General features: G+C 41.1%; 1 protein-coding gene across 1 annotated transcript; it reads left to right on the top strand.

Annotated features, from left to right (window-relative positions):
- The first annotated feature begins 455 nt into the window (after window positions 1-455).
- Window positions 456-7,916, top strand: slc25a33 (solute carrier family 25 member 33). Its single transcript, XM_023795990.2, has 7 exons — window positions 456-663; window positions 2,620-2,793; window positions 3,616-3,693; window positions 4,650-4,750; window positions 5,104-5,170; window positions 6,696-6,976; window positions 7,070-7,916. Exons 1-7 carry the CDS (start codon window positions 623-625, stop codon window positions 7,270-7,272), a joined length of 945 nt encoding a protein of 314 aa, XP_023651758.1. The 5' UTR covers window positions 456-622; the 3' UTR covers window positions 7,273-7,916.
- Window positions 7,917-11,439: the final 3,523 nt, after the last annotated feature.

The following is an 11,439-nucleotide window of genomic DNA, read 5'->3' as shown; positions in this document are numbered from 1 at the left end:
TTGACTGTATTACTTAAATAAACAAGACAAATGTTTCTATCCATTTATTCCCTTGGCTGCGTTAGCTCAGATGAAGGCGGTACAGCATACTTTCAAAAAGCAATTCCCACAAGGTTCATAGACGCGACCATGACAGGAAACCCACACGAAAACGGGGATGCAAACCGGGATTACAACCCCCGCCCTAAAGGCATGAAGGTGCAGTGCTCCCAGTCACGCGACCATTGCACGAATCCAAATCAGCTCATTCACATGAAACCCTAACCATACGTAGAAGTTATGCATGAACTGCACCTTTAAACATAATATCATCTTTTTATGAGGTGCTACTTTGATATTTGTCCAGTATAGGACGTGGAAACTATTTTTATCGTCCGCAGCGGGTTTTGAGCCTCGAGAAACACCTTCCGCTTCCATATCGACGTCAGGGACAACACCCCCAACCGGCCCCCTGACGTCAGTGCGTGCCGGGGTTCACGAGGCTTTCTGACTAGAATAAACCGGGTTGGCAGCTGACGCATAGCTGCTTCTAGTGGCCGGTTAGCTGGCTTTGCGTGGAACGAGATATTACCCCGTTTCCCTGCTTATTTATAAGGTTATATGCTATGATGAGAGCTTGAAAATGATCCAGAAAGACACGTTTGTGCATCTTTTCGCCGGAGGGTAAGTTCATAGTTTAAAAGTGGCCGAATGTGAGCATGATATCTTCTCGCTGCTTCTGCTTCTTGAGCCGGCCTGCTTGTTAATGCTCTTTTAATGACATTCGGATTAAATGGGTTGATTTAAGATGTATTTTTCAAAGGCTTTATATTTTTGCATTCAATATTTTTATGGACTCTCTTTTGTTTAATGCGGGCTAGCCAGCTAGCTACAATATTGTAAGGTTATGAGCCCCTCACAAGGACACGCTATGGCTGCATGTGACTTTGGAAACGAGTCCCGGTGTATTTAATATAAGTAGCTAATTAACTCATCGCCATTGCTGTACGTTTCTAGACGCACTTCTTCGTGGTTTTGGTAGCTGTGTAAATGACGGATACGCTGGGAATACAATTTTTAAAAAAGTCAACGTTCTTTTTAGTTAGCCTGCCAGTGCTACCAAAGTAGCCACCACAAAACCGGCGACAAGAAAATCAAAACGTGATCAAAGAATATCTCCGTTCAAATGTCAGGGGCTGGTTGTCAAAGATGACCTTTTAAATATGAGTTTAATTTTCAAAAAGGGTGGAGATTACGTATATATTTCGTTCAACGCATTACTGTGTGCACGTTATGTAATATGTGGGGATATTGCAGCTGTTGAATATTTTACACTATGTGTTTATTAACAGTCGTAAAAATGTGTGATATTAAATATTGTTTGCGTTTACCAAACTAACTCTGGTGCTGGTTGCTGATGTCGACGTGATGCGGGGAAAAATCGTCGAAAGAGCCATTTTCTTAGACCCGCATATTGCATAATTTAAATTATATAGGTATGGATTCTTAAAATAGAAGGGGTACTTTTCTAATGCTCTTTGCAGTTTTTAAACATGATTGATTTCTAACTACTTTTTTCTTTCCAAGTCTGTTCTAAGTCTGTTAGAACACCTTACCCAGTACTATGAACTTGTGTTCTTATTCTCGACATAACAATCAGTTATAAAATATTGTTTGAAATTTGTAATATTACTAAATAAAAGGTATATTTGTTCAGAATATACATCTTCCATCCACTTATCAGAACATTCGAGTATGCTAACCCCATAACCTTGTTGGTAAATCTTGTTTTGTTCGCCTATGGTATGTAATGAATTCTCGGTGAACTTTCAGCTTCATACTTTCTTTTTTGTGAGAGAATACACTGCCCTCTACATGCTAAATAAATGTGTGCTATTTATTCACAATGTGTGCACACTGAAGATATGTTGGTAACTAAAACATACTTTAAGAAAGTATGAAAAACCTGATGTAGATGGTTTTGTTTGACTGATGGGTGAGATTTTTTAAAAAAATTATTATTAAGGGCAGATATGGCTGCTCTCAGTGGTGGGATATTTATGGCTTGGTGCTCTATTAACTGGAGTGAACTTGTTCAGGTTTGTGCGTGTGGCAGGGGTTACGTAACAGCATGTCTGTACTGACCCGATCATTCTAATACGCAAGGGTACTAGAAGGGACGTGGGGGGTGGGGTGGCAGCTTGGCACAATTCACTGGAACTGCTTGCCCAATGTGGCTGCAAAACAGGCAAGACTGACACATTTATCCTGAAAACAGGATGCTTACAAGATGCTGCACCAGACCCTGACCTGAACTGTTTCAGTAATATGTCCAGCTAAATAGATTATTGTTACAGATAAGCCAGTTGCACAATTATATTAATAGTACAGTAATGTGCAGTTTTATTATTATTAAAACTGGAAATGGTAAAGCTGAAATCTCTACAGGCCCTTTTAAGCCATGTTTGCCAGTAACTAAAATGGAGAATTCAGCCCCAGATCATTTTTATTCTGTCATAAATATCTGATATCATAAACGTTAATATCTAAGCAGACTTAAAACACAGCCATAAATTTTCCCTCTATTCAGTCTTGTGAAGCAGCTGTGTCCTCTTATTTGGATGTCCTTACCTCCTGAAGGTGCGGTGGAACAGTTGGTGCCATTGTGACCTGTCCCCTGGAGGTTCTGAAGACCCGGCTGCAGTCTTCTGGGATCACCCTCCGGCCCGTGTTCCAGGTTCAGCTAGGCACTCTAAGTGGAGCGGAGGTCCTTCGACCCAGTCCTGTTGCACCAAGTCTTCTCCAGGTGTTGCGGTGAGCCATTCTGAATTTTGTTTAACAATTTCTTGAAACATTTCTCACTGGGTGATCTTTAAAATTAAATGTATTTTGTAGTAAATCGGCCATGCAAATCGGTTACATCCAGAGGTTGGCTTAAAGGACACTGTAAGGGCTGGATGAAGGAGCTTCTGCAACCATTAATTTTTGTAAGAAGGGATTAGAACTTTCTGTTGAAAGTCACTGTGGCAAGTGGTCAAGTCTTGGCAGATGGCTGTGGCATACAAATAACAAATGTAAATGACAGCGTAAATGTCTGCCACTGTAGCACCAAAGGCGTTGTGATCGCAGAGCAGGATAACGTTGAGGGATTGAATCTCACGTGGCCATCACGAGAATATCAGTGGGGTTGTCGGTATCTGCTGAGCCTAGCCCCTCATTAACCAGTCTGACATCAGGTGTCAGTGACCAGTGACCTGGTGTCAGTGATGTCACCTCAGCTTTAGTTCCTTGAGGTTTATGGTCAGTTGCTTTCCTGTAGGGGTCTTAATGAAGCTTCCTCAGACGTGCTCTTTCTTTGATAGTATTTGACAAGATGTTTTCTGTGTAACATACTATTCTGAAACTCCTTTTGAAATAAAGCATAGTAATGGATTAGCCTTAGGCAAGCTCTCTGAACATGCAGAAATGAAAATGTTAGTTGGAGGATTTCATCAAATCTGAAGAAGGGCTTCGATTCACAGATTTGTGGACTTCAGTTTGATGTGCTGTCTTCATACTCACTAAGTGAGCTGCAGTATTGAAAAGCGGTTGGATTTGCTTCTTTTCTTGAGGCTTTTTTTCCTTTCCCCTCCCCAGATCTATTCTGGAGAAAGAAGGACCCAGGTCTTTATTCAGAGGTCTTGGGCCAAATTTGGTTGGTGTGGCCCCCTCAAGGTAACCCAGTAACTCAATTTTTGTCACTGCATTTTTTTTTTACATGAAAACTGTATTGAAAATATCACTAAAACCTTGTCACGAGGTATAATTCATTGCTATCCAATGGAATGTGACTAAACAAGATGGTGATACATAGCAAAGTGGCATTCATTATATAACTACATAATTAGAAGGTTCCCATACTGAGGGTAAATAAAGCCACATAGTCAGGGATTGCCATATGCGTTCACCTTTAAAAGTGAATCGTGCAGCAATCAATTGTTGTGACAGCGTGAATGTGTACGTATTTTATTTGCATTTGCGCCGATATGATGGGCCAAATGGCCTCCTCTCATTTGTGAATTTCTTATGTTCTTATGACAAGAAATTGTCGTGGATTTTAACCTTTATATGCTAATTCGTACTTCATTTGTGGTATAGAGGTCAAAATGCACGGTAATTGCATGCCATATGGGCACAAATGCACATAAAATACGTACTTATTTGCGCTGGTACAACAATCGACTGCCGCACGTATCGCTTTTAAAGGTGAATGCGAACTTGGGTACCAATTATGTCAATCCATGCACATAGTCCTACAGCACTTAGAAAAATAAAATGTTTGCCTGTAAGGGATGGGACAGGACAGTAACAAGCCTGTTGCCTGCTGCATCTGGGGGTGCTGTTTTTTGGTGTGGTGTCTCGCTGCTGAGCTCTTGTTCAGAAGTGGGCCTCTCTGGCTCTGCTCTCACCCTCCTGCTTGCTGAAGCCTTTCAGCAGGCTGGCACAGACTGTTCCAGAGACATATCTGAACAGTGGACCTATCTGGAACAGACTAGTTGGGGGAGGGGGGGCAGTTCTAGGCTGTAATTCTGCATAGAGGGGCGAAGGGTAGCGTGGGTGTAATTCTGAATGTAATCCCAAAATGGTGCCGCTAATTGTCTTTTAGGTTGATTGTTTTTCCCTTTTTACAGAGCCATTTATTTTGCTGCCTACTCCAACTCAAGAGAGAAGTTCAACAGCATCTTCGTGCCAAACAGCTGGGTGGTGCACATGTCATCCGCTGGTGTTGCAGGTGAGGAATGGCAGGTGATCCATCCCCCACCAGAAAAGCTTTATCTGAAAATTCAGTAATAATTGATAATACTGAAATTAAAATAAGAATGAAATGTGTGCTATGAAATACATTATCCTATTCTCGCAGCTAGTGGAGTTGTTGCTAATTATGTCCATGCTCTTGTATATTATACCAGAGAGAACCGTATAAGGAGGGGCTCATTTAATGCTGAGCTGGATGGTGTTTTGCTGAGTTTAGCTTTTCTCCAGGAACCAGCTTTTGTCATGCCTTGCTTATAGGATAAATGTTTTAGCTGGACGTTTTTGTATCTGCATATGTTTAGTCTAATAGTTCTAACCCCTTCGCTTCAGCCTTTGTTACCAATTCCCTGATGAACCCTGTTTGGATGGTCAAAACCCGAATGCAGTTGGAGATGAAGTATGTAAACATTTTCTCTTTTCAATGTTTATACTCCCTTTGCAATCTAAAAGTCCAGTGTTTGCATAAATATCTCATTTTAGGAAACAACAGATTGAAAATTATTATTCTCTATTACAGATAGAAATTAACTGCATGGAACTGCTCTATATATAGTTATGTAACTATGGATAACCTAGGGCTGGGCGATATGGACAAAAAAAAAAATCATATCGATATATTTTGGCTGAATGGTGATATATAGCTCTATTTTTATGAAGTGGGGGAAAAGTTCAGTGCTAACTCAAAGCAATACAAGACGTCACAAAAACACTAACAAAATAAAGGTTAAAGTCCAAGTGAAATGAATTTATAATTAACTAACAGGCCTGTAGTATCTGAAAGTGCTTTCAATAACAGTGCAATTAAAAGTTACGAACACAATGCAAATGTAAACTATATTTAAATATAAAACAAAAACTGGCAGGTCTAAGTGTTCTGCACATGTATTTGAAATTGCATGAAAATGTAGCCTACGACACAGATATAAAAATGGTATAAAATATGCAAATAATGACCTGTCACTTACTTACAAGTTAGGCCACGGGTGATTATCTCGCAAAGTAGCTCTTGCTGAAGTGGTCTTATCTAAGCATTTTATCCTAGGTTTCCCTACCATCCGCTATTTATTTTAAGCTAAAATTTATTTAGCATGATAACTTGCGATACTTGCACTGCACTTTAAAAAGAATGTCATGCTTCATGAGCAGGCTACTTGCATACAATCACTAATTACAGATTTTCCTTTCATATACTGGTTCAGCGACACAGACCACAATTAACCCAACCTGTTGTTAATAGCCAGCTATATATTTTTTCTTTTTTTCTTTATTACACACACTGTCCAGTGTTATAGTCTATACTGGTTTCATAACTGAGTTGTGCAGTTAACCCCATCAGAGCATGTGTGAAAGCAAGTGGGATGGGGTTTGCTAGCAGAGTATTGGAGCCTGCAGCAGACTGTGAAGGAGAAGGAACAAAAAATCGTTTTCCACAAGACTGAAACAGAACTTAAAAACTTAAACTTCATTTAACTCGAAATAAACAATACTACCTTAATCCATATTGTGCTCTATTTATATTCCTGTATGTTTTAAAATCTAGATGTATCGCCCACCCCTAGTGTAATTCTACCTGTGACCAGAGGCACAACCCAGACTATAAGTGACCTTGGGCTTCTCCCTGCCAGAGTGATCATAAACATGTGACTGTAGTTATAAATGGGCTGACCTGACGCACGCAGGCAAACTGCCTAGGGGCCTAAATATAATACCCCAGGCCAGACGTTTCTCGGTTTAGTGCCGAAGAAGAATTTCTAGGTCCCAGGCGGAACGTACCTTGCCAACAGTCTCGCATGGTAGACTCGTGTTATTTCCGCCAGTATGAATGTTTTCTTGTAAAACTTGTGCATGGAGTAGCACTATAAGACCTGTGGTACAGTCCTTCTGCCGCCATTATGTCACTGTCCCCCCCGCCCGTCTTCCAGGGCTCGAGGAGAGAAGAAGATGAACGCCCTTCAGTGTGCGCGTTACGTGTACAAGACCGAGGGCATCCGTGGCTTCTACCGCGGACTGACGGCATCTTATGCAGGCATCTCGGAGACTATGATCTGCTTCCTCATCTACGAGACTCTGAAGAAGCATATAGTGAATAACCGCTTCGCAGCCCCAAACAGCAGCACCAACAGGCCTAGCTCCGACTTTCTGGCACTCATGGGGGCAGCTGCTTTCGCCAAGGGGTGTGCCTCTTGTATAGCATATCCACATGGTGAGTACATGCGCACATTACGCTAAGAGGGTAAACTGAAGGACACAGCTTACCCCCTCAGAACTGTATGACACTCTGCTTCTCGCCCATCAGAGGTCATCCGAACAAGACTCCGGGAAGAAGGTAGCAAATACAAGTACTTCTTCCAGACTGCGCGGCTGGTGGCCAGGGAAGAGGGATACACGGCATTCTACCGTGGGCTTGTCCCACAGCTTATCAGACAGATCCCCAACACGGCCATTGTTCTTTCCACCTATGAGGTAATCATTTACCTGCTGGGCCAGCCTCCCCAGTAAGGGGGCCGTGACACAGCTGCCACAGAGATCTGTGCACTGGATGGACAGGGCAGGACGATCCTCGCGCTTCTGAGAGATATAAACTCCTGTGCTGGAAGAGAGGCTCCTGAGTTCCATGTTGAAGATTGATGGACGGTTACAGTGATGAGATGTGGACATGAGCAGACCTGTGTCCTGTTGTATTTTCTGTCTAAATCTGGAGGGGAAAATACGGTACTTTAAAGAATATGAATACCACAGTGAATAGCAATAATTAAAAAAAAAAAAAAAAAACGAAACTGATAAGTTGTACTGTGAAGTTATAAATTATTTATTATCATTTTATAAATAAATTTTTAAACATCCAAAGAAGATTGTGTGAGCAGCAGTTTGATTCTTCAGAGCGTGTGGATGAATGCTTACCATGAACGTGAAGATGGAGACTGCTACGAACTTCTGGTCCACAGTTCAAAGTGTACATTTTTGTTTATTGTAAGCCTGTGGAGAACAGCTGAAATTTCTCATCTGTGCATTCAGTTCCCCCCCCCATAGTTTGTTTTAATTTCATGTATGTAATGGAAAATGCCTTTTACATATTGAGGACCGAAATGTGTATATTTAGTCAGGTATAATGCAGTGCATTAATAAACATTCTTTGTAATTCATTTGCATAATTTCTTATTCCAAGATTTAGACTTGCAAGAATTAAATTATTTAAACAAAAATTATGATAGTCTTTGTGTTTGTACCCTATTTATAAATTGCATTTAGAAGGATTCTCTGCTTGATTATAGCATGGATAAGTACTAATGCACTAATACTAAAGCACTATTGGATCAACTGTGGGATTCTCACGTTGTAATGCTGATATTGGACTATTGTCATGGAAGAAAACTGGAGGTAAGCACCTTTAGCCACGTGTGCAGCAGCTCTTGGGGGGGTGAGATTTATGGGGTGCCATGTGGTTTACCATGTTAGAAGTATGTGATTGGAAGACTGGCCCAGATTTCATCATGTAAGGTTGAAGCCGGCTTGGGTGGTATTGCCTTAATACGGTACACCACGGTATTTTGAGTATACCATGATATTTTTGAAATCTTGACAAAATTAGCCGTGAGGAGGGTCATCTCCCACAATAACAAACGCCGTTTGGTGAAATTGAACATCTCATGTGTCTTTAAAACATATATATATATATACACACTGCATCAGTTCAAATATGCTGCCAAAAAGCTATATTTTGTCCAAAAAAAAAAAAAAAACACCAACTGGAACAGCCAGCAGCTACAACCGAGATCAAGATTAATCATCACACTATGCTAGAAAATTATTCATTGTATTCTATTAAAACCTACTCAAAATGGTTAAATAATTGAATGACACAGCCTTTTAGTTTTGGATTATTCAATAATCAGAAAAATAACGATAAAAAAAGATATAGCTCTGCTGTTGGCTGGTGGGGAAGGTGAACCTGCTGGGCTTGAACACCCCGCTCTGTAACTAGGTCCTGGACTTCCTGACTGACAGACCTCAGTCTGATTCCGTAGGAAACCTCCAGGGTCCTCAGACTGAGCACAGGCGTCCCCCGAGGCTGTCACTGTTCTTCAGTGGCTCATCAGCAACAACAATAACTCCGCATTCAGAGCAGAGGGCAAACAGCATGTGGAATGGTGTCAGAACAACCTGTCTCTAAACGTCGAGAATACAGAAGAGATGGTTGTTGACTTCGGGGAAAAACCTGGCTGCTCACTGTCTGTTGAACATTAATGGCTGCAGGACCTCCCAGACTCACACTTGACTGGCTTTAAATAAGGGAGAGCCTCCCAGACTCACATCTGATTGGCTTTAATAAGGCAGAGCATCCCAGACTCACATCTGATTGGCTTTAACCCTAGAGGTTTGCATACTTTTTCCAAAAACAAATTAGTAGCATTGGATGATTTTCCTCAAATAAAGAAAGAAGTATAGTTTTGTTTTATTTGTTTAATTTGGCTGTCTTTATCTAATGTTAAGTTAATGTTCATAAACATCTGTTTATGTTTTAGGTAGCATTTATGCAGAAACAGAGAAAAGTCTAATGGCTGTATTGTAGGTGCAGCTTGGAACTTAGTATTTCAATATGAATTACACATTAACAAGTTAACGCACATGGCATATACAGTCAGCGGTTTACATAAACCCATCAGGGGCATGAATGTCATATTAATTTGGGGTTTTTAATGATTTATTTGCACCGATCATTTTCCAGGGTGGAATGATTATACAACGTACAGCTTCAATGATCTTTAAAGACAAGAACTGGGTGCACAAGTCTGAACACATTTTGGATTTTCTGCAATCCACACAAGGTCGAAACTAAACGTACAGGCTCAAATTTATACATACACCCCCTCTAATATTTGGTTAAATGGCACTTAGCAAGTTGCACCTCGACCAGACACTTTTTGTAGCCATCAACAAGCTTCTGGCATAATTCTGGATGGATATTTAACCACTCTTCTTGGTAGAAATGGTGGAGTTTACATTTAAATTGGTTGGTTTCCTATCACAGACCCGGCTTTTAAGCATAGTCCACAAATTTTCTATAGGGTTGAGGTCAGGGCTTTGGGAAGGCCATGCCAGACGCTTAATATTAGCCTACTTTATCCATTCCCAAAACCAGTTTTGATGTGTGTTTGGGATCATTGCCCTGTTGGAACACCCAACTGTGTCCAAGTTTCAACCGTCGAGCTGTTGATTTGAGGTGATTTGAAGTTGGAGGTAGTTCCCCATTTTCATGATTCCATCCCCTTTGTGTAATGCACCAGTACCACTGGCAGTGAAACAGCCCCAGAACATCATGCAACCAGCACCATGCTTGACAGTTGGTACAGTGTTCTTCTTGGTACAGTGTTCTTCAGTTTGAAAGTCTCACCTTCACTCCTCCAAACATACCTCTTGTCCTTGTGGCCAAATAGCTCAATCTTTGTCTCATCTAACCATAAAACATTTCTCCAGAACACATTTGGCTTGTCCATGTGGGCAGCTGCAAATTTCAGACGAGTTTGAAGGTGTTGATTTTGGAGCAGGGGCCTCTTTCTTGGTCAGCGCCCTCTCATGTTCCAGCAGTTTCCAGTTCATGGCAGGCTTGAGCCTTGGTGGTTTCTGGGTTGTTCTTGAACATCCTAAACAACGTCCTTTCATCTGATGGAGACAGTTTGGGTTTTCTTCCAGACCTTGGCAAAGTGGTGACATATTCGAATAACTTACGTACAATTGCTTGAACTGATGATCTTAGAATCTGCAGTTGTTTAGAAATGGCTCCAAAAGACTTTCCCAACTTGTGCAAATCTGCAGTTCTCCTTTTTAGATCTCCACTGAGTTCCTTGGACTTTCCCATTGTTCTGAGTATTGGTCAATCCAATGAGTGCCCTCAAACAAATCCTTTTTATGCTGGCAAAGAGAAACCACCAGCTGCAGTCAATCATGATCACTAACGAGAAGTTAACAGTCCTTGGCCTTGTCAAGTTCAGACATTCTACAACCTTCAGCACCACTTATTAAAAGATTTAGGTGAATGTATGTATATATTTGAGCCTGTATGTATAATTTTTACCCGGTGTAGATTGTAGAAAATCAAAAATAAATTCAAACCCAGTTCTTGTTTTTAAAAACCAATTGATATATGTTGTATAATCATTCCACAGTATTGTATCTTATTATGACCAGTACAAAGATGCAAGTTGACTACATGCTTCTCCTTTAAGGTGATTATTGCCCAGACATTATAAGGATCCCCATTCAGTCAGTTGGAAAAGAACAGTTCCAATAAATCATTAAAAGCCCAGAATTAATGACATTCATGTATGTAAACTTCAGACCACAACTGTGCATGGGGTTACCAGGGCTGCAGCCCAGGGGCCTCCACAAAAAGGGCCCCTCCAAGTCATCAACTTCATCCATCACCACCATCCCTTGCACTAGAAGGCCCCACTGTATTTCCACAGGAGGCTCAAGTCTTTTGTGATATCTGGCAGGCTGCTACTCAGTTTCTATGACTGAATTGTGGCAGTTCTCTCTTCTCTAGCCCGGAGAAACCCAGAGACAGAATAAGATCTTCAGATAAAGGTTTGGCCCCCTGAATGAGCTGATAGATGGAGAATGCTGATCAGGTTCTCGGTCATCATAAGCAGCCCTTCCTATTTGCTC

Source organism: Paramormyrops kingsleyae, chromosome 18 (genome assembly GCF_048594095.1).
Source record: "Paramormyrops kingsleyae isolate MSU_618 chromosome 18, PKINGS_0.4, whole genome shotgun sequence".
Classification (NCBI taxonomy): Eukaryota; Metazoa; Chordata; class Actinopteri; order Osteoglossiformes; family Mormyridae; genus Paramormyrops; species Paramormyrops kingsleyae.
The sequence above is the reverse complement of the archived record's forward strand: the minus strand, read 5'-3'. Positions and strand labels throughout refer to the sequence as shown.

Bases quoted from the DNA above. Each gene is read 5' to 3' on its own strand.
- slc25a33 (XM_023795990.2), top strand. From the start codon at position 623: ATGATCCAGAAAGACACGTTTGTGCATCTTTTCGCCGGAGG. The intron at 4,751-5,103 runs GTGAGGAATGGC...CCTTCGCTTCAG, and splicing joins GTCATCCGCTGGTGTTGCAG to CCTTTGTTACCAATTCCCTG. The intron at 6,977-7,069 runs GTGAGTACATGC...CTCGCCCATCAG, and splicing joins TTGTATAGCATATCCACATG to AGGTCATCCGAACAAGACTC.